Below are 24,466 nucleotides of genomic sequence, written 5' to 3' on the forward strand. Positions count from 1 at the left end.
GGTTTTTCTCAGAAGGCTTTTAAACAACACATTAACAGAGGCAAAGCTGATTGAATTCACTATGGTAGTTGCCCTCGCCTTGGAGAGTCACGCTGACAACCATCATGTGATGGCCTGCAGTCAGTCAAACAGAAGCGAGGAGGCTGGTTTGCTACTGGGCGGGACCTGCAGGCTTTGTGCTCTGCAGATTCGTGGGCAGAAGGTTTCACAACTTCTCAAGTATGTCAGTCGTCAAAACCCGCCTCTTTCCACCCAAAATAACATGGATGGAGATGCCTGTGGTATAAAAAGTATTGTAGGATAAACATTCCTTTCTCTTAAAACCGCACCGCAAACCCGGGGGAGCATTTATTGATGAGTTCATAGATGGCAGAGGAAGTGTTATTAGCAGAAGATGGGAAATGTGTGGGGGTAAGTGTTGATTCTGTTTTAATAATTGGCTTATTGATTCCACTAGATTTGATTATTTCATACAAAGACTGACTAGATTTTCTTTCAGCACTTTTCTAACAGTTGTGCCTTCTTGACAAGTATATCACTTTATCCATTTTCATAAGGAATATGAGATACACTACACATTGGAGATCTAACTGGCTTTCAATATATTTTTGGCCCTTAAAAGCATGCTTGCCATTTCCCTTTTATGGCCATATATGGGAGGCTACAAATATGTCTTATATACAGTATGGCTGACTTTCAGATTTCTTTGAATGTATATTATGGCATGGCAACGTTGTTGGCCCATTGTAGTGGACTTCAAACCCTCGCCCAATACACATTACTGTGCATGTGTTGTTGTAGCCTACAGTGCATTCTGCTCTGTGGTTTAAACCTCTGCATTCATCTCTCAGCCACTGCTTTCAATTCTCTAAGGAATGCAGCTCATCTAGACCAGCTAAAGCATCCGGACATCTAAAGTGCTGCAGCTTGAGCTTATAAGTGGCAACCTCTTCAACGTTTTAGTCAAAGGATACCTTGTAACTGGGACTTTTAATGGAAACAAATATGTGTTTTTAAGATCGTTAAAGCCTCTTATGAACTTCAATACAAGCCACTGAATCCAGACTTGTCAGAAGACTAGAGAGACCGATTGGATGTTACAATGTTGCATTGTCTCGTTTCGGCCATTTTCATGTGTGGTTGTCTGTTAGTCTCTCCCGCTGGCCCTTTTAAGAAGATTGAATTAGGTTCCTAGGCTAGCCATGCTCCACTATGCTTTTTATTGTTCACCCTAACTTCTCTGCCTGTTTGTTTTACGATGATCGCAAGATGGAGGAAGCCTCAGAACTACGTGAGTGGGAGGCCCCAAAGTGTTTGAGTCATCCTTACAGGCAGTTCAGACAAGGACAGCTTTTGTTTTGGATTGATCTCCATATCTCATCTATGTTAATAATACATTTACATCAGGATGTTTTGAGTCTATGAACTCTATACGGAACTATAAAATGGCCCTGGGTACCTTTGTTTACATCTATTCATTCACTCAATAGAAATATTAGTACATCTTGAGCGTTTGTAGTCATGCTACAGGCTACTACTGTACACCTGCTGTGGAGTTGGAGCCTATCATATCCAGATCATTATTACAACCATTCACCCCCATACCTACAGTCCACTCAACCATTCACCCCCATACCTACAGTCCACTCCACCATTCACCCCCATACCTACAGTCCACTCCACCATTCACCCCCATACCTACAGTCCACTCGACCATTCACCCCCATACCTACAGTCCACTCGACCATTCACCCCCATACCTACAGTCCACTCGACCATTCACCATTACAGTCCACCCCATTCACCCCCATACCTACAGTCCACTCGACCATTCACCCCCATAACCTACAGTCCACTCGACCATTCACCCCCATACCTACAGTCCACTCGACCATTCACCCCCCCCATACCTCACCCCCAGTACCACTCGACCATTCACCCCCATACCTACAGTCCACTCGACCATTCACCCCCATACCTACAGTCCACTCAGTCCACCATTCACCCCCATACCTACAGTCCAGTCCACTCGACCATTCACCCCCATACCTACAGTCCACTCGACCATTCACCCCCATACCTACAGTCCACTCGACCATTCACCCCCATACCTACAGTCGACCATTCACCCCCATACCTACAGTCCACTCGACCATTCACCCCCATACCTACAGTCCACTCGACCATTCACCCCCATACCTACAGTCCACTCGACCATTCACCCCCATACCTACAGTCCACTCGACCATTCACCCCCATACCTACAGTCCACTCGACCATTCACCCCCATACCTACAGTCCACTCGACCATTCACCCCCATACCTACAGTCCACTCGACCATTCACCCCCATACCTACAGTCCACCATTCACCCCCATACCTACAGTCCAGTACCCACTCGACCATTCACCCCCATACCTACAGTCCACCTACAGTCCACCGACCATTCACCCCCATACCTACAGTCCACTCGACCATTCACCCCCATACCTACAGTCCACTCGACCATTCACCCCCATACCTACAGTCCACTCGACCATTCACCCCCATACCTCCACAGTCCACTCGACCATTCACCCCCATACCTACAGTCCACTCGACCATTCACCCCCATACCTACAGTCCACTCGACCATTCACCCCCATACCTACAGTCCACTCGACCATTCACCCCCATACCTACAGTCCACTCGACCATTCACCCCCATACCTACAGTCCACTCGACCATTCACCCCCATACCTACTGTCCACTCGACCATTCTACAGTCCACAGCTGACTTTCCCAAAAACAATATGGCAGCTTCTGTTGCTTCCTGCTGTACTCCTGATGAGGTTTGGTTCAGTTTGGTTATTAGGGTGTAGTTAAATCCTCTCAGCTACTGACCCTGTGTACTGGGGGTGTCAGTTAAACTGGCTGTGCTGGAGTTCAGCATCTGGACAGGGGAATAAGTTCAGGCAGGGCTCCTGACGACTACACCACCACTAGGAATACAATAACGCAGTACTTTTACTTAGCCTAGTATGTCTCAGTATATGCAGAGCCGTCATGCCCATAGGGGCACAGGGGCACGTGCCCCCTCAGAATATTTTTAGTATTTTTAGTTTTAATTTTGTGTTGTTTCTCTGTAATACTACTAGCCACCTAGATATGTTATGAAGTTTGCTTTAGCTACAGTAGGTTCCCAGTCTCCCAACCTTATGGCTAGCTATCAAGAAGCCATTGCAAGCCATCAATCAAGTTTGTGTAGTTATCTTGTATGCTGACACAACGATTCTGGTAGTTATTGGTCGTAGTAGGCTACTCTGATTCTGTCCCACTCTGAGTAATAGAATAGAGTTTGGCCTTGTAAAATGGATTTTCTGTCAACTTTACATTTTAGATGACATTTTAAAAATTGAACTGTCAAGTTTGTCCATAACCAATTCTAGATGTTTATAGTTTTTACAACTATCTGTAGTGTGATTTTAAAAAACAAACATTTCCTCAAGCCTTTTCTTGCTACACCAGGTTGGGGGAAAACGAACACCTGAAACCGTGTACAGTAATCCTGTGTTTGGCAGGTGGTAGCTGAGTAGCTTCCAACTGATTCGAGGGTTGGACCAGCTCCAGCAGGCTGACTAACCAGGGCTGTATTCATTCAGGCACGCAACAGATGAATAATAAAAACGTTTTGCAACCGAAAAAGAGAAACAAGTATTCTTATTCCGGTTGTCCCTCTCTTTTTCAATCTATTATCTTCTGTTTCGTGCCTAATGACCATGACACAGGTCTGGCCAAGGTCCAGTACAGTACAGCTCTCCTTGTCCCAGACAGTATCCAACCCATACCCTATTTATGATGTATTAAATGCTTGTACATGCAAAATCATGCACTAATCTCATAATTCCTTACTAATCCGGCTACCGATAGAAGAATTGAAATGAACCATTTCGGACTCTGACACCCTTATACACTATGCTGTCATTGTATAGTGGCACTAATCTCGGCACCCAAATCTTGCATGCCAGCCAGCTACTCGATTTGTCACAAGTCTGTCACAAGGCTATAGCAACACATTTTGTGGCAGCGGTTGTGGTTGTTAAAGTAGCCTAGTAAAAGTTGTATACTTAATAATTGCTTGCGTTGCAGAAATGTTTATCCAGAGCTGATCAATGAAGTGTAACCTACAGTTTAATGCTCATAATATCAATAATACTATACTGTAAGTGTTGTAGTGAAGCTACATTCAGGTCAGCTTCCCTATGAAAACTGGTTCTGTACAGTACATCACAGAAAGCTGTTATGTTGACAGGTTGATTTTAAATCATCGTTAAGCATAATGAACTATGGTTATGTATGTTTTCCATTGAAATGCCCAATGACCTGTTTCGTAGTATTTACAGTCAGTTTGTACTGTTCTCTCCAACACCACACGACTCTATTAATGAAACGATCATAGATATATTGGTCAGAAATTGTGCTATCTAGAACCTAAAATGCTTATTCTGCTGTCCCCATTGGAGATCCCTTTGAAGAACCCCTTTTGGTTCGAGGTAGAACCCTTTTGGGCTCCATGTAGGACCCTTTCCACAGAGGGGTCTACATGGAATACAAAAGGGTTCTACCTGGGACCAAAAAGGGTTATCCTATTGGGACAGCCAAATAATCCTTTTGGATCCCTTTTTTCTAAGAGTGTATTTAGGACCCTGAGTTTTACCTCTTAACCTGTATTTAGGACCCTGAGTTTTACCTCATAACCTGTATTTAGGACCCTGAGTGTTACCTGATAACCTGTATTTAGGACCCTGAGTTTTACCTGATAACCTGTAACTAGGACCCTGAGTTTTACCTGATAACCTGTAACTAGGACCCTGAGTTTTACCTGATAACCTGTAACTAGGGCCCAGTTTTACCTGATAACCTGTAATCAGGGCTAGGTTTTACCTGATAATCTGCAACTAAGGCCAATTTTACCTGATAACCTGTAACCAGGGCCTATGGGTTTTCTTGGTCAGTATATGTGCTCAGAAAAAAAACCTGGGCCCTGGTCATATTGTATGATACAATTATCCAAATGTTATCAGATGTCTTGACTGTTTCTCATCAGGTTTTGCAGTGTTCCTACTTCCTACAGGTGTAGGATCTTAATTTGACCAGTTTCTCACAGCATGAAAATAATGCTGGAGCAACAGGATGATCAAATGAAGACCCTACACCTGTACAGCATCTCCTAATGTTGTGTCATCTTTTCCTTCCTCTAGTCTCTCACCAAGTCGCTGCTGGCCGTGGCTTTCCTGGCCTCGTTCGGTAGCTCCATGCTCTATGGCTACAACCTGGCCGTCGTCAACTCTCCTGCAGAGGTAAGAGGCACCACAGTAACATCTCTATGCAGTAAGACACTGCAGGCCTACGTGCACTGAAATGGTTGTGGACAGGAACATATACAATTTCAGCCAACAGGAATAGGCCTATTATGAATATACAGACTCCATGACCGGACCTATACTTTTTATAAGTACATATGTAATGCAGTTAGTGGAATATAACATAGGAGCTACACAAACTAAGACACCATATGTATTGTATAGGATTACCACCATGAGTATTCTGTTCACGCCATGTTACTACTCTCCTCGCATCTAGAGTCATGGGAGTAGTGTGAAATTGCTGATCTGGGGTCATTTTTGCATTTCCCCCACTATTGGTTAACGTTTACATTAGGGGAGGGGAAGCTGATCATACGTCTGTACCCAGGGGGGAAACTTCACCCGTGAGCCGATCCATGAGTCTTGTCCCCTGATATCCTGGTTGTGGTAGATTTGTGTTGAACCGGTTCAGTGTGAACTGTGTCAATTCAGTCAGCCTCACATTAGACCGTGTTATTTCCACAATGGGGAACGGTTGACGTTGTAAGGCCTGCTCCTGCAGAGCATTTCCATCTTAGACTTGGATAGAGATCTTATAAGCTAAATTGATTTGTCTACGGGAGACAAAATGGTGTGATAAAAACATAACACACAATGGCCATTGACGTACACTTCCATAGACAATATAGTCGCACATTTTCACAGCAATTATTGGTATTCGAAGTTGAAACAGCCCCGTGTCTCTGGGTTAGAGATGATGAGTATGCCGTGTCTCTTGTCTAACTCTCATTAGACAGCTCTTCAAGCGCTATGCTGTCAAAATGCGTTCGTTACCAAATATGGTGTTTCGCTGAGCAACTATTTTAATGTACTCCTGTTACGGCCAGTATGTTAGAAAAAAAAGGTCTAAGTAAAAATGTGCAAGCAACATTTTCGGCACATGGATGTATTTTTAATTTTTATTGTCACACACCGGATAGGTGCAGGGAATCTTTTTTTTTTACAGGGTCAGCCATAGTAGAGTTTCACCTTTTCGGCTCAGGTATTAGAACCAGTGACCTTTTGATTACTGGCCCAACGCTCGAACCACTAGGCTACTTGCAGAGCTGACTAATGGTAGTTTGAATCGGAGCTTCCTGGACATTAGAGAAGAGACGCATCATACTCATCTCTAACCCACAGACACTGGGGCCAATCAGGCCATACATGACGCATCGTTGCATGGTGAAATGAGTGAGAATGCTACCACCTCCCTGTCTCATGGATACCTGATGTTACTGTTCTTGTGGTTGTTGTTGATGATGGTGAGGATGGGGATGATGAGGACAGGGCTGTTTTCTTTAGTGATATTGCAATGTTTATAATTTCAATCCCATTGTCAAATCTGTCCACGCCCTCTTCTTACAACCATTGTAGGAATGTTTATCGATTACATCCCTGTCACACAATCCCTTGCTCCATTTGCTGGTTCCCTCCATTTACTGTCCTGGCTTCAAATTCCCCAGTGGACATACAGTATAATTAGAAATGTGCACGGCTCCAAAACACAACCTAGTCTTTCACATCTGGAAAACAAGCCGAAGAACTGCCTGACACTTCACCAACAAATCAGTGGCAATCTTTTGGCATTAATGTGGAAGTCACGTGGGGAATCAGGACCATCAATGACCCTCCTTCCTGCCAAATGGGTTGTCACGAGACTGCATTGTCTATTCACAGACCTGGGTTCAAATCCGATTTTATGTCTTTCAAATACTTTGCCCGCTTGTTTTAGTCCACCCGGATTGTCGGATGAGTGAGTTTAGCACTTTTGTAACTATCCTATTGGTTACATTGTGCCAGGCAAGCTCAATCAAGCCCAGCTTACGTGTTTGAAATGATTTCCAATAGTATTTGGACCCAGGTCTGTCTCTTCCACTGAGAGAGTTGTATTCTGCTGCTCTGTTTCTGCTAAGGCTAGAGAGAGGCAGAGAGAACATGAATGAATTACATCATAGTACCACCACGCTGATTCAGAGACAACGTCATTAGAGAAGGAGAGAGGCCCGTATTAGAAAAAGAGGGCAGGAAAGGAGGTGCATAGCCAGGCGTACAGTGCATTCGGAAAGTATTCAGACCCCTTGGCTTTTTCCACATTTTGTTTCATTACAGCCTTATTCTAAAATGGATTAAATAAATACAAATTCTCATCAATCTACACACAATACCCAAATCATGACAAAGCAAAAACAGTTTTTTAGAAATGTATTAAAAAAACAAAAAACTTGAATACCTTATTTACATAAGTATTCAGACACTTTACTCATTACTTTGTTGAAGCACCTTTGGCAGCGATTACACCCTCGAGTCTTTTGTGGTGCTGTATCATAACAAAATGTGGGAAAAGTGAAGGGGTCTGAATACTTTCCGAATGCACTGTATGTGCCTGCACTGAAATTGAGTGGAAATAGATTTCCCTTCATAATCTCTCTTAAAAGGGAATGAAAACACTACAGACAAATGTAACGATGCCAAAAGACACATGTAAAAGGTTAGAAAATAAAAGCCTGGTTATTGTCTGTTGATCCCATCACTTCTAGACTCTATTGTCTTGATATGACTTATCTACACTCTACCCTTTCTCCTTCTCTTCGCCTTCCTCAGTACATAGAAGCTGTTTTTCAATCTATCTCAAGGCCATCAGACTGCTAAACAGCAATCACTAACTCAGAGAGGCTGCTGCCTACATTTAATAAATGGATCACTAGTCACTTTAAACAATGTCACTTTAATAATGTTTACATATCTTACATTTCTTATAGCACATGCATGTGTATTATATGTATATGTATAAACATATATGTATAAACTGTATTTTATACCATCTATTGCACCTTGCCTATGCTGTTCGGACATCACTCATCCATATACTTACATGTACATATTCTCATTCACCCCTTTAGATTTGTGTGTATTAGGTAGTTGTTGGGGAATTGTTCGATGACTTGTTAGATATTACTGCACTGTCGGAACTAGAAGCCACAAGCATCTCGCTACACTCGCGTTAACATCTGCTAACCATGTGTCTGTGTAAAATTTGATTTGATAAAGCAGCTTTACAACCAGACAATGGTGTCTGCTTCTAGCAATTTCTTCTGACTTGACATGGTATCTATGGTATGTTTGACTCTTCCTCCCTCTCTTCCTCCTCTCCCCAGTACATCAAGGCATTCTATAACCAGACGATGGTAGCAAGGAACGGGACGGGTCTGGACGACAAGACTCTTACGTTGTTCTACTCTGTCACCGTGTCTGTGTTTGCCATCGGGGGCATGGTGGGCAGCCTCACGGTGGGCATACTAGTCACCAGATTTGGAAGGTAAGACAGCCCCAAGTCTTAGACTTGCCCCTCCAGCCATAATTGACATACGCCACTGACAGAACGTCATTGACATCATACAAAGCATGAGCTGGCGCACACCCAGAGAAAAGGATTTAGTGTAGAGGTGCTGACTGACAGAGAATAAACTATAAATCTGTAAGCTATGGAAATAGAGTTGAACAGTCCGTATGCATAACATCCCAGTCATTTATTTGGTTAAAGAAAACACCAATGTTGCGGCATCACTTTGCCTTCTTCAGGGTAATGTCATGAATTCTTGAATCAGGTTACATTTACATTTAAGTCATTTAGCAGACGCTCTTATCCAGAGCGACTTACGTAGACAAACAGTGCAATTGCGTAGTCACAATGTTAAGGATAGCTTACGCAATATTTCCCTTGCTCAGGATTACAGTCAAAAACTCTCACCTTCATCTTCTTCCATACTGGGTATGTGGATTTATGTAGCCCTCTCTCTCTCTCTGTGTGGGCTAAGACCTGTTTCCATGAACTACACGGGGACCTGCACAGATATCTTCCATAATGGCTCATAGTCCTAGACTGCCACGGGGTCAGAGACCCTATTTGGTCTACATAGAAATCAACTGAGACATCCTTCCCGATCTCCACTGATCCACCGATCTCTTATGCTTGGTTAATACCAAATCCTCATCGTCTAAACTATGGGTCAAGTTACCACCTTCTGCATTCTCAGATGTGTCATGGTGTATTAGGAATATGGCTCCCACAGTAAGACAGCTCAGACCAATCAGCACTCCTGTAAAGCCCCACCCTTTCCCGGAGAACATATCCTCAGCTAGAGGCCATTCCATACTTTCACTTCCATGAACGCACACAGGGAGAATAGGGCGGGGTCAGGGAATCTTCGTTAGAGAGGTAACCCCCGAGCCCTATTGGTATTCGGTTCTTCTCCTAACTCTGTGATTGTTCGAAAGTGTCAGTGTGTCTTACCCTCTTGCAATGTGTGATATTAACCCAGGTAGCTCTTTCAGCTATTCTCACTGCGAAGGCTGTCACCAGGAGTACTTGGTATGGCCCCTCCCACTGTGGCTGCTTCCAGTCTTCGATGTCTACTTGTTCTGGTCCCTAACTCTGGCCTTCTATTTGTGATACCTGATTAGCTAAACTGTCATCCGTTATTTAAAAAAATAGATCCTAGTAAACTAACTCCAGGGATAATATCTTGACCTAATATTTCAGTTACCATAATCGTGTCCGCCAAGTAAGTTGGGAACACTATAAAAACAGTTTTTTAAAATTCGTTTATCATCCAATAGGCCACAAAGTGTCCTATTCTATCCCCCCTTTGATACATGGCTCTGCCCATGTATCAATATTGCCACATATCTAAACAATGACTTAGGTAAGATTAGTAAATTATCCTTATGTCTTACATTATCTTGTAGGAACGCCCCTTTCATTCTCTACATGTCCAATTCTCCCTGGGGCCTTCGGTCATGGCTATCCTTTAACAATTCTCTGTCAAGTGTCTTATCTACTTTAAGAGTTATCTGTGCTACTTCGTACGGTCTTAAATGTCTATGTGCTTGTCTATGTAAACAGTAACCTTTCTCTCCTTTCTTATTTCACAGGCACTAGTCAATGCTACTATTTCTGCCTATTGTTCTGAATAATTTCTAGGCAAGGGTTCAGTGTCAGGCCCCATTTGTCTCCACCACACAACTGTGATTAATGTGCACTGTCCCTTTAAAATGAAATGATCTCAACCTGCAATCCCCTTTACCGACCTGACATGGTTCCACGAAATGCAAACAGATTATAATGTTTGAATACTTGCACTTCCTGTTCCAATTCACTGGTGTTACCTAAACTATCAAACCAAGAATCAATAACCAGAAACTATCCCATAATCTTTACGATTCAACTATTCAGACCTCCCTCCTGTCTCGCTACCACTATCCTCTGCCCCTGAATCTAGTCACGCCTCCGCTTCCTCCTCTGGCTGTGGGCGCCTGCTTATTTTGTCCCTTCTATCTTTCTTATTACGACAGTCACTGTGATTGTGTCCTACTTTCTTCCAGTGCCTGCATGGTGACTCGCAATCCCGAGCAAAGTGACCCGACTCGTTACAAGTAAAACATCTTTCATGATCTCTATCTCTGTCCTTATCTCCTCTTCTGTTAGCCTTCCATCCCTTTCTGTCAGAGCCCTTACTGGCTATCTCACCCCGAGTGGCCATCAAGTATTCTGCCCCTTTCAGCTTCTTCTTAGTCTCCTCGCTTTTACCGTGCTGTTCATAATGAATTGCATATCTTTTCACTTCCCCCAGTTCTGCTAGTCCCCCCCCAGGAAAGCTTTCTTCAGCTGCTGGTGATATGCAGTGTTAAAACCATCTGCTATGGGGGGCTCTGTTAAACCACTGTCGGTGTTAAACACATCCTTCAGCCTCTCTCAGGACTGACCGGTGAGCTCACCATCTCCCTGCCTGCATTCAGAAACCTTAGAGAAGGTCTGCGTGTCTGTGGTAATAATCCCTCAAATTATTATATAATTCTGTCATTTTAACAACGTAATCGCCTTCTGCCGCCCATGGCACTGTAATTATATTGTTATGCACCCATTGCCCTCGTACAGCTGCCCAGTCCTTCTCCACCAGCTGCCATACCACTCTCTCCACTTCTCCTGTGTTGAACTTGAAGCTGGCTGTCAAACCTTCTAGATCCCTTCTAAGTCCTTCCATGCCTGTTTTAGGGTGTACCATTCCTTCCACCGCTCTTTCTACATCCCTATGTGTCCATGCCCTATGCACTTCTAAAATAGGTTCCTGTCCTGCGCCCCCAGCCCGTGGGTTGGGCGAGGCAATTAGAGGATACTGACTAGCCTCCTTTTCATCTTCGTCATCCAGCCACTCTGCTACTCCTCTCCTCACTGGGCTCTGGTTATGCGACTTCAGCCTTCTGAGTGGTAAAGCCCTGTCTCTTACCTCTTTCCCCCTTGTTCATCCTACGTCCTCGTTCGGTTAAATCTTTCATGACCTTCCCTATGGTAGCTAGCCCTATCCTATCCTCATCCATCTCTACCCCTCCCTCTGCTCCAGGAGGTTCCCCATATGGGGGTGGTGGTGGTGGGACGGGAAGCACTGGCTGCCGTCTCCTCACCACCACGGTCTCATCATCAGGATTCTCTCTCCACGCCTGGTCTATCCGGGTGGGTTATAATTTAGGCTTATGAGGGACCTCCAGAGGAGCCGTGGGAGTTATTGCTCTCTGTTGCTGGCAACTTGAATCTTCCTTTTTCTTTTCTCCCTCAGCTCTCTTCCTCGCCTCGGCTAACCATACCCTCGCTGTATCTAGACCCTTTGCCCGTTGTTTATCTGCCTTGTCTCCACAAACCCTATTTCTTTGTTTAATCGTTGATTCCAGTTTTTCTATATTTAAACGTCTGTCAAATTCGTACTTACTCCTCCATGTCGGGACAAAATAGGTGTTCCTCTTATCTTTTCCCTGCATATATTTCTCATCTCCCATTAATTCCGGGACCTCCTTTGAGGATTTACTGCCCATAGTTAGTAACCCTTGTTCCTATATCTATTCTCAAAATCTGTGTGTATGTATTTCTATGATCTAAGTATGTGCTTTTTCCCATTATCCTATTACTATAGTTGTTATTTCTGCACAATCTATGTGTATCTCTTTTCGTGGGATAGTCAGACCCATTTTGCGCACCTCTGGTAGTTCTTGCCTCTCTCCCTGCTAATATACTTTAGATCAATTACTGTTAGATCGGCTAATGTATATTGGCCAAGTTAACGGTTAGGTCTCAACATAGTTTAGTGCAGATACCTTCGCCATTATGGATCTGTGTTTTTCCTTTCTTGAAACTTTATCTATAGAGGTGTCGATCGCACATTAGGTGTAACGGCTTTCTTCCTGGGAAGGAGAGGCGGACCAAAACGCAGCGTGGTTAGGGTTAAACATCTTTAATCAAGACGAATACCGAGAAACACTACAAATATACAAAACAATAAATGTGAAAACCGAAACAGTCCTGTGTGGTGAAACAAACACAGACACGGAAATAATCACCCACAAAACCCAACACAAAACAGGCTACCTAAATATGGTTCCCAATCAGAGACAACGACTAACACCTTCCTCTGATTGAGAACCATACTAGGCCAAACACAGAAACAGACAAACTAGACACACAACATAGAATGCCCACCCAGCTCACGTCCTGACCAACACTAAAACAAGGAAAACACACAAGACCGATGGTCAGAACGTGACATTAGGTCTGACCCGTATTACAACCTATTAGCTATTTTCCAGGGGTCCCTAGTCAGCAGCCTATTTGTCTATTGATGCTTGTTCTTTTGACGTTAATATCTCGTATCTCCCTCCGCTATATTAGGCTTCCCTTCTTCGTTGGATAATCAGACCTAGATGTGCGTAGATCTGACTCTCATCTTTCTGCTAATATACTCCAGATCAATTTCTGTTAGATCTTAGTATGTTAGACCGGCTAATGTATCTTAACCAATTTAGCGGTTAGGTCTCAACATTAGACAGTTTATTGGTGGTGGCCACAGATACTTTGGGTCATTACGGACCCCCTTCTCCTGCTGCCTAGGTGGCTCTACACCCAATTCCTATTTTCCAATTGCCTAGAATACTACCTACAGTATATCAGGGTTCTTTACACAAAATTCTAAAAATAGGTCACCATGTAAGAATTACCTGTGGGATTTTTAAAATCAACACCTAAACTACACAAAAACAATCAAATATATTTCTGAATGTAGCCAGATCGTCAATTCCCCATAATTCATGAATAAAGATTTACTGACCTTCTCATAAACTGGGAAAAGCAATGTAGGTTCGATTCCGTCACCGTCTCTGCCGACCTTAGATATGTACCGGCCTGTTATAGAACCCCAATGTCAGGGGACAGGTCTTTAATTGACTGGTCAATGACCCACCCGTGCACGGTTTTCGGCGCACGGTACGGTTTTCGGCGTAGTACCTTCAGACTGCAGGGACAGATATTGAAATCCAGCTCTCGAAGGACCAATTGTTAAGAGAATTATGTTCTCCATGTTCATAAACCAATTCAATCAAACTACTCAGTCTGCTAGATCAGGATTTGTAAGATACTGATTGAAATGAAGCAGACAGAGGCCCAGCTAAAGTAGTTTTTCACGGGAACGTTCTGGTCTGTTGTACAAAACAATTCACGCACACACATTCACACAAACATACGGGCACACATTCACACTAACGTTAGCACACAATGTCCTGCTACCCAGCCAACAAAGATTAGGGGATTCCGTGAGACTTACTCCCCATCCTCCCTCAAGATAGGCAGACCGAGACCCTGGGAAGTACTCTCAGTAGCCCCAGCCAAGGTCGGCACCGAATCTTGCTCAAACAGTCGGTTTTTAAGATACTATTATAGACATATTGTACAGACTAGACATATTGTACAAACTATGGTTATACATGATTCTAACCAATTTCATACGATTATATGGCTTCAGGGTAGATATGGCTTCAGGGTGGAATATTCTAGTCATTCATATAAATTCCATCAACACAAAGGTCCTTCCACCAAGTATTTTCTCAGGGGGATGGAGACTTATCAATTTATGATATTTAATATTTTCCTAATTTGGAAAATGTTCTATAACTTTCTCTGACTTTTAAAATGTGGAGTAAGTTGTTTAGATGTGTATGGAAGAAAAATAATCGAATCCCTTTTTAGATGTAATTTTAAGGCAGCAAAATGTGGAAAAAGTTCATGGTGTGCATCTTTGCTGCATCAAAGAAAATGCCAAGGGGTTTGAGATCCTCCACTGAGAACTGGATTTTGATTAAGATTTTTGCAAAAATGGGGAAAAGGAAAAGGGAAGTCAATGGAAAACTGGTCAAACATCGAAAACTATTGATTTACTCTGTGGAAAAGTATATATGTTGGAAATCATTCAGACATTTATGCATACTTAGGCTACGTCTCTTCGTATTACGAAAGTCTTACATTTAAATTCTGTGTTTGAGAATATTGGACTTCCAGTATGTAGAAGCCTATGGTTTGTTTAAGGTTTGTAGAAGGTTTCTCAGGCTGACTGTTCTGCTGTCTACAGGAAAGGCACCCTGGTGAGAATCACATGTCTGGTGTTTATAGGTGGAGCCTTCATGGGCTTCAGCAGGACCTTCGGCTCTCCAGAGATGATCATTGTTGGACGCTTCATCACAGGGGTACACTCAGGTAATGCAGTAACAGATAATAAATCAAATCAAATCAAAATCAAGTCAAACAGAATAATACCATGATGTCCTACCTTCCTTAACATGTTGAGTAAGGATTAGGAAACACTATTTGAGTGGGTAATCATAAGGCATTCATAGCACATACTGTACGTAACTTGACACCTGACGCAAGTACTCTATCTCTCTCGGTCTCTCTCTACCGCACCTGCTGTCTCAACCTCTGAATGCTCGGCTATGAAAAGCCAACTGACATTTACACCTGAGGTGCTGACCTGTTGCACCTCCTGTAACCACTATGATTATTATCTGACCCTGGTGGTCATCTATGAATGTTTGAACATCTTGAAGAACAATCTGGCCATAGTGGCCATGTATTCTTATAATCTCCACCCGGCACAGCCAGAAGAGGACTGGCCACCCCTCAGAGCCTGGTTCCTCTCTAGGTTTCTTCCTAGGTTCCTGCATTTCTAGGGAGTTTTTCCTAGCCACGGTGCTTCTACATCTGCATTGCTTGGTTTTTGGAGTTTTAGGCTGGGTTTCTGCTGAAGTAAAGGGCTTTAAATAAACACATTTGATGTATGCATTTCTGTGTTGTGTTTTTCTTATCTGAATGAATCAGGTCTTCTTTCTGTTGCTCTACAACACATCATCAGCTCTTATCAGCAACAATGCTAGCTGTAAGGTTAACTGCTAATGCTGAATCTGATCTGTGTAATGTCCATATCCCCCTCCCTCCAGGTATCTCTCTGTGTGTTACCTATGTACCTGGGGGTGATAGCACCGAAGAACCTCTATGACCTCTCACCTCTGTTCCCTTCCCACCAGGTATCTCTCTGAGTGTGGTGCCAATGTATCTTGGGGAGATAGCACCTAAGAACCTGCGAGGCTTCCTGGGCCTCGTGCCTAGCATCTTTATCTGTCTAGGAGTCTTCATCGCTCAGATCCTGGGGCTACATGAACTACTGGGAAAGGTGCAGTAAAATCTTCTCCTTAATATCTTAGTTCATAGTTAAGCTTCTTTGTTGGTCTTTTCTTTGGCGTAAATAGATAAAGAACTTTTGGTGAGGTAAAGACAAAATGAAACGTAACCTCTTAAACTCTGACGCCCTCTGGTGGCATTTTCTAAACCCCGCATAATATTGTACACTACGTTCACAAAGTGTATTTCGGTTTCCAAACTATAAGTCCTACAAACACATGCTTGGTACTGTTACAAAGGTAAGAACTGTGGGATTCTGATAAAGGTGAATAATGTGACTAAAACAGAGCCTGAGATGCAGCAGGCCTAAAACCCGTGAAATGCACAGATTGTTGTTGTTGATTAGTTCTTCACGGAGGGGGGGAAGGGGAATAAGACCTTTTTAAAGTCTAGGTTTGAAATAAAATATGTCACCATTTACTATTCCCCCCAAAACATGTATATATTTTAAGTAATGGTGGCACTCTAAACATGTACACATTTCCATAGGAAAACAGCCATTTTAAAAGCATAAGGCTTGTGCAAAGTTCCATGCTTTCATTTTTCGTATTACAAGAATTATACGCATAGGAAGAGAAAGATGATGTCTCTACCTAGCCATTGATGTAAACATATCCTCTGTCTGATTCCTAGTTCGTCCACTAGATACGAGAACACATGACGTCTCATGGCCACATGAAACCAGTTGCGTCTGGTTAGGGTAGCGAGTCACTGTTCCAAAATGGCTGAATGGATTTTCTAATCTTAGTTCAAAAATAAGACGCAAACAAGTGAAGAAACTGACTTATTATCCCATTCACTTGTCCTATTGTAAATGAGTGAGAGTTAAAGGATGCATGTGGAGGATGCATACAAGGTCATGTGGATGGAGAAAGAAATTCATTGCTTTACATTGACCATCAGGGTGTACCCTTCCCATGCATACTAAATGTTCACACTTTTGATGACTTGATCTACATTGCATACTCTATGAATATATCCATGATATATGGCCTTTATGGTGGGGCGGTGGTGGGGGGGGGGGGGAGATTCTTATGACATTGCCAGCAGTAATATTTTAATTCCATTTCCAAAACCGCAATGTCTATGTCTTTCAAATGACATGTCACTCTATTTTCTGACCTATTTATTTATAAATAAATGTGGGGGGGAGTACCCCCCCCCCCCCCCAAACTTTCCGGGCCCTGTACCGGGCCCAAATCAACTGCTCAGAGTTTGACAGAATAAACTCACCCTGTGACGTGCTGGTAAAGCCTAAACATTGGAGGTATATTAAAAGTACACTGCAATGAGAGAGGAGTATGTGACATTCATTTTATTTCAGACCTTGGGAGAAATGCTATCCTCCTCTCAAGGCGGAACTATCAAGGAATCTGAATATATTTGCAGTGTGTCCCAGTTCTACAGTAATCAGATCAGTCAGTAGTATCGACCCACGTGGTAGACTCATCTTTTACGATCATCTCCATTCAGCACACTATTTGGCTGAATTTTATACCAGAGAGTTTCTACCTTCTTTCAAACTTTGTCATATAATTGTTTTAATGATATCAAACTCATATTGACCTCTTGCTGACCCTATATCCTTTGGCCTCTAACCCCTCAACAGGAAGAGCACTGGCCCCTCTTCCTGTCTCTGGTGGTGATCCCCACAATGTTCCAGCTAATGCTGTTGCCATGGTTCCCAGAGAGCCCGCGGTACCTGCTCATAGAGAAGAGGAATGTCCACGCCACCATCACAGGTGAGGAGGCTCCGTCCATTAGGAGGATATAGTTGATAGTTCTTTATTTCTTTTCTTGGCATATAGAGTAGACTGTAAAAGACCTTAAAGACCTGAATTGCTATTGTAAGGAGTATTATTTGGGGGGGGGGGGGGAGCTGTGACCACAGACCAATACAACAAAGACTAGTATTTCAATACTGTCCATACTGTATACAATCCTAGCTGTACTCACCAGTCTAGTAAAGTGAAATTCTCTCCCCAGCTCTGAAGTGGTACCGGTCCAAAGTGAACATCCAGGCAGAGATCGAGGAGATGCAGGAGGAGCAGCGGTCCATGTCCTCGGTCCAGACCGTGTCGGTCATCGGTCTGCTGAAGGACCGGAGCGTCCGCTGGCAGGTCATCACTATAGTGGTGGTCAATATCGGCATGCAGCTGTCCGGTATCGACGCGGTGGGTGTGTGTGTGTGTGTGTGTGTGTGTGTGTGTGTGTGTGTGTGTGTGTGTGTGTGTGTGTGTGTGTGTGTGTGTGTGTGTGTGTGTGTGTGTCCATATATTCATGCATACATGCAGGAGAGTGTGTGTCCCTGTGTGTGTGGATACACTATATGCCCCTATCACCACCACCACTATATATTAGAGCCTCACTTAACTTAGAACCACTGGTGCTGAGTGACAAAGCAGGGGCACGCCTCATTACTGTACAATACACCCTAGACACACACACACACACACACACACACACACACACACACACACACACACACACACACACACACACACACACACACACACACACACACACACACACACACACACACACACACACACACACACACACACACACACACACACACACAGGTCCTCATTACTGTACAACACACACACACACACACACAGGTCCTCATTACTGTACAACACACACACACACACACACACACACACACACACACACACACACACACACACACACACACACACACACACACACACACACACACACACACACACACACACACACACACACAGGTCCTCATTACTGTACAATACACCCTAGACACACACACACACACACACACACACACACACACACACACACACACACACACACACACACACACACACACACACACACACACACACACACACACACACACAGGTCCTCATTACTGTACAATACACCCTTGACACAAACACACACTGATCCTCATTACTGTACAATACACCCTAGACACACACATGCTGGTCCTCATTACTGTACAATACACCCTAGACACACACACACACACTGGTCCTCATTACTGTACAATACACCCTAGACACACACATGCTGGTCCTCATTACTGTACAATACACCCTAGACACACACACACACACACACACACACACACACACACACACACACACACACACACACACACACACACACACACACACACACACACACACACACACACACACACACACACACACACACACACACACACAGGTCCTTATTACTGTACAATACACCCTTGACACACACACACACTGGTCTTCATTACTGTACAATACACCCTAGACACACACACACACATCCTTATGGATCCCCACACACACTTGTCCTAGTGACATGGGCTCTTGGCCCTTCAGCACCATGTGGATAAGCACTCGTGTACATGGTCTCATGCTGATCCCATTTCACAGCACGGCCACGCTATACTGCTTTATACTGTCGCAGCTGCTCCAGACACGGAGCACAAAAGCTCTAATCTGATATCAAAGAATCCCAATGTCCACCTTTTAGAATTCCGATGAGGTCTTTGCAACCCATTTCCTGCTTGGTAATACTAGATTCTAGAAGTCCATTCAGAATTCTACACAAGGACGGCCAAATACCATGTGTGGATGTGACATATTTCCATGAGTGTGTGGAAATATTGATGTATGTGTATGGATGGTTACTGAAACCAACTATATGTGTCCATTTCATCTACTTTTCCTGATCTTGTCCGTATTAGAGGATGTGTGTTGTTGTAGTGAAGTATGACGAATGAGAAGGACATTCATTCATCTCACTGGGAATACTATAAGCCAACGTTGACATGTTGGACTACAGCATTTATTAAATATATCTGATTTGACAGATGGGATTTAGGATGGTTGTGACGGCAATTATGATGAATCAGCCATGAAGAATAAGAGCTTTATAAATGACCGTTAGCTGAACGTTGCATATTTGTTTAGCCAGGTTAAAACAGACGGTCGTGTTTAATATGTACACTCAGTTACTAATGTTGCTGTCGATGATGATCATGTGAGCGCTGTACAGCCCAGAACACTGAACAACGGAGTATTCAAAGAACAACGCAACAAAGATGTAGCCCTACAGTATGTGTATTCAACCATGTACATGTTCACTACTCACAGTTCGCCTACTGATCTTACAACTCTCTCTCTCTCTCTTCAGATCTGGTTCTATACCAACGCCATCTTTGAGAACGCAGGTATCCCAGTCCCTCAGATCCAGTACACCACGGTTGGAACCGGAGCCATCGAGGTTATCGCTGGATGCGTAGGGGTAAGCAAGCTGTCATTGGATTACTGTGTGAGCACAACAGCTGAGCATGCTAGCTTAGCCTGGTTCACCAGACTGAAAGCTGCTCTCATAGGTGAGTGAAGCATTCAGTCTGGTTTAACCAGGCTAACATTAGCTAGCCTACTCTAGTCTGAGGTGTTATTATTATTGTCTGGTAGCTGGTGTTAATACTCACTTCAACACTCCTTTTGGACAAGCCTGTACTTTGGCTATAAGGCCCTCGGGAACTGTTCAGCATATATCCACTGAGATACTATAGTCAAACCACAGCTATATTATATATAGTAAATTATGTATACATTCTATACAGTATGGCTCTGGTTCAGACTGTGTCTGTCCCAACTGGCACACTATTCCCTATATATCCCCCTTTGGGTCCTGGTCAAAAGTAGTGCACTACAAAGGAAATAGGGTGTCATTTGGGGTGCAGAACATGGCTACAGTTTCTAAAGAGACATATAGGTCAGTGGACATACTACTGGGTGCTGAGCTATTCCAAGAAACACAGTCTCTGGGTAGCAGTTTGCCATTTTTCCCATGCAGAAGCGTAGCATTGACATGTTAAGCTGTTGTCCAATAGAAGTAACTTGTTCTCTTTTGTCCCGCCTCCAGTGCTTCACCATTGAACGGCTGGGCAGAAGACCTCTGATGATTGGTGGATTCACCTTCATGGGAATTTGCTGTGCAGGGATCACACTCTCCCTCATGTTCCAGGTACGTTCATCTACCCATCAATCTTCACCTATAGACACAGGTCTAGGATCAGTTCACCAGACCTGGAATTCTGCATTTTCTGTGAAAAGTGAAAATCTGATTTCAGGTCAGTTTATAGAAGAACAATGCCATCTTCATTACTATTCGTTTGAATCGTGCAGACTCTCTTTGTTGATAGTTACTGTCTCTGTGTCTTTGACTGTCTCTTTAATGAGTATAATCAGTAACCCGTCAGTCTATTATTATTTGTAATGTGATGACTGTCCTATGGTCTCTGATATTGACTGTCCTATGCTTCCATTCAATGCCCATTAAGTCCCACTACATCAGTGTTGCCTGTGTGGTGGGGATCATCGCTGGCTTCTGTATAGGACCAGGTAAGACATCCACCCTGGTGGTCTGCTTGTTTGTTTTTCTCTGTCTCTGTTTCTCTCCTTCAAAACAAGGTTCTATACTCAGGATGTATATCTCGCTCAATAGAAGAGTGGGTACTTCCTCTTTTAGCACAAGGGGCTATAATGCTACTCTAAGAAGTACATTTAAGTTATTTAGCAGATGCTGTGATCCAGATAAACTATGGTTAAGTGTCTTTCTCAAGGGCACATCAACAGATTTCTCACCAAGTTGGCTCAGGGATTCGAACCAGAAACATTTCAGTTGCTGACCCAATACTCTTAACCTCCAGGATACCTATAGCACTTTGAACTTTCCACTTTATCCAATAGACACAGCCAGTTATTTTCTAACTAGGAAACACTGCTCTCTGGTGGTGGAATGTAGAAGTGTTCTTGGAAAGGCAGCCAACATAAATAGCTACTCTATTGTATTTCATGAATCCACTAAATGAGGAAATCATAACTGCCACGGTAACAGGAACATCCATTCTTACACCCATTTGTTTGGGGCTCGTCGGCTGAATGCAACAGTTTATTAGAATGTTGATGGTGGCTATAAGCCTGATGAATTAGACCAACACCAGTTTACATGTAATCCGTCAAGCAGCCAAAATCCATACATCAAGTTCAGATGAGGATTTTCTGTTTGCCGCAATTAGGTTTTCAATGGCTCATTGTTCATAATGAATATTTGTGTGTGTGTGATGAATATGCCTCCTTGAGACAAAAACGTGCACAAACAATGTGAAGGAGCTCACTACTGCAGATGTAGACAAATTGCAGAGTCCTACTTATTGACTACATTATCAAGCCTTCTCCCCATGTCATTATCATGCTCAAATAATGAGGACTTAACTTCACACTTTCATCATTAGGCTTTTACTAATGTACTATTCCTCATTCATAATATCTCTAATTTCTAACCATGATGAATGAGATATTATGGAGCAATGAAACCGTCTATAGATTCTACATATTATAGAGTTAACATATTGAGATACAGATGTAGGACCTTAATTTGAACCCTCTTTTGTTGCTGAGAATTTTCAGATGAGCTTCGTGACATGGTTATATTAACAATATTGTACTTTTCATGTAGCCTACTTTTGGCCAGCTAATAGCCTAACCACCAATCAAGGCAATATAGTGGACTAAATGTTCAAATCCTGTTGCTGCAGGATTATTTGTCTGTGACAATACGGATCAAATTAAGATCATACATCTGTCTTACACCGAGGGAATATAATGGCGGTTTCAATCCTCAATGTGTACTATCCTTACTCTAAAGTCTTGCTGTTATCAATATCAGTGGTTTGGTAGTTTGCCCAACTTCACATGTGACTATAACTAGTAGCCCATGATGTGATTCTATCATGGCTTGAAAAGTATACTTTTGTAGACTATGGCTGTGTTCTGATATTCGTTCCACTAATTGTTCTTTTGGCCAATCACATCAGATCTTTTCACATCAGATCTTTTCCAGAGTTGATCTGATTGGTCAAAAGACCTGTTCATGGACAAATGATCCGAGTTGGGTTTGCCTGTCTAAATGCAGCCCATGTGTCTCATTGTGTCTCTGTCCCTGTGTAGCTGGAGTGCCCTTCCTGATTACAGCAGAGCTGTTTAAACAGTCCCATCGTCCGGCTGCCTACACTGTGGCTGGATGCCTCAACTGGCTGTCCAACTTCACCATCGGCTTTGTCTTCCCCTTCCTACAGGTCAGAACTACTGGCCTATAATTACTCCTGTACACACGTTTCACCGCTGCATGTTGGCATTGTAGTTGTGCCTTTTTCACGACAGCTCTCGATTCAGCTCCCTATTCCCTCGAACTCCACTCCAACTCATCTGTAGTAGTAAAACAGTAGTATAGTAGTAGTATACTAGCAGTATAGTAGTAGGAAAGTAGCAGTATAGTAGTAGTCTAGCAGTAGTATACTAGTAGTATAGCAGTAGTACTAGTAGTATACTAGTGGTATACAAGTAGTATAGCAGTAGTACTAGTAGTATACTAGTGGTATACAAGTAGTATAGCAGTAGTACTAGTAGTATACTAGTGGTATACAAGTAGTATAGCAGTAGTCCATTAGCAAATAGTAGCAAATGTTTGAATTAAATAAGTGTCATCGTCTGAAGGTCCAATTCGCATCGTGTTCTGTTACTGTTCCCTCTAATAATCCATTCAATTCATTCAACAAACACCCCCCTTTCCCCCCCCCCCCAGATGTCGGCAGGGGCCTACTGCTACCTGGTGTTCTTTGGCGTGTGCACGGCCGTGGCGGCCTACGTCTTCTTCATCGTCCCCGAGACCAAGAACAAGACATTTGTGGAGATCAGCCAGATGTTCGCGGCCAGGAACGGCATGCTGGAGGAGGAGAGCAGCGAACTGGGCGTCTTTAACAGCCTCAAACTGGCCAAGATGAACGGCTACGGTGCCGTCGACCTGGAGTACGACGTGATAGAGAATAAAAAGTAGAGGAGGGGAAAGGGAGAGAGAGAGAGAGACATCCGTAGTCTTAAAGTGTCTCTTCATCTGTACTGATCTGAAAACACCCCACTGGGCACAGACGTCAGTTAAACGTCTATTTTTGATTTCCATTTAGTTGAGTTGTCAACTAATGTGAAGTCAATGTGAAATCAACATAAAATGTCACCATGATATTGGCTTTAGGTTAAAAGTTAGTTGAAAAAAAGACAAAATCCCCTTTTTGCAAATCCAAATAGTTTCCCGCATTGATTCAACGTCATCACACTGAATATATTTGTTGAAATGATGTGGAAACAACCAGTTTTTGCCCAGTGGGACAGAGTAGGTGAAAGCAATGTGGTGGAATTGGTGGACTTTGCTTTCCCTTGCCCAGTTAGTGCAGACAACGGAAAAAATCATCTATTTCGATTCATTGTTCAGTATTTCATTTCGTTCTTCTTCTGAATCTGTGTTCATGCGTTACAGACACCTGTGTCAGTCTACAAAACCTCTGATGTAAGAGCTCTTGGTGTAACGGTTCTCTTTAGGTGAAGGAGAGTCGGACCAAAATGCAGCGTGTAGATTGCGATCCATGTTTAATGAACAAACGTAAACAGGAATAAATACAAACACTACAAAACAATAAACGTAACG

The 24,466-nt window shown here is 43.1% G+C and overlaps 1 protein-coding gene across 1 annotated transcript; it reads left to right on the plus strand.

Moving 5' to 3' along the window:
* The first annotated feature begins 215 nt into the window (after positions 1–215).
* LOC124002503 (solute carrier family 2, facilitated glucose transporter member 9-like) lies at positions 216–24,466 on the plus strand. The gene is made up of 12 exons (XM_046309933.1): positions 216–411; positions 5,242–5,340; positions 8,544–8,704; positions 14,832–14,956; positions 15,784–15,929; positions 17,547–17,679; positions 17,924–18,111; positions 20,108–20,218; positions 20,849–20,950; positions 21,267–21,327; positions 22,936–23,063; positions 23,570–24,466. The coding sequence occupies exons 1-12, from the start codon at positions 367–369 to the stop codon at positions 23,819–23,821; spliced, it is 1,551 nt and encodes a 516-aa protein (XP_046165889.1). The 5' UTR covers positions 216–366; the 3' UTR covers positions 23,822–24,466.

The sequence above is a fragment of the Oncorhynchus gorbuscha genome, linkage group LG18, assembly GCF_021184085.1.
Source record: "Oncorhynchus gorbuscha isolate QuinsamMale2020 ecotype Even-year linkage group LG18, OgorEven_v1.0, whole genome shotgun sequence".
Taxonomy (NCBI): domain Eukaryota; kingdom Metazoa; phylum Chordata; class Actinopteri; order Salmoniformes; family Salmonidae; genus Oncorhynchus; species Oncorhynchus gorbuscha.

Bases quoted from the DNA above. Each gene is read 5' to 3' on its own strand.
- LOC124002503 (XM_046309933.1), top strand. From the start codon at position 367: ATGGCAGAGGAAGTGTTATTAGCAGAAGATGGGAAATGTGTGGGG. The intron at 412-5,241 runs GTAAGTGTTGAT...TCCTTCCTCTAG, and splicing joins AAGATGGGAAATGTGTGGGG to TCTCTCACCAAGTCGCTGCT. The intron at 20,951-21,266 runs GTACGTTCATCT...ATGCCCATTAAG, and splicing joins CACTCTCCCTCATGTTCCAG to TCCCACTACATCAGTGTTGC.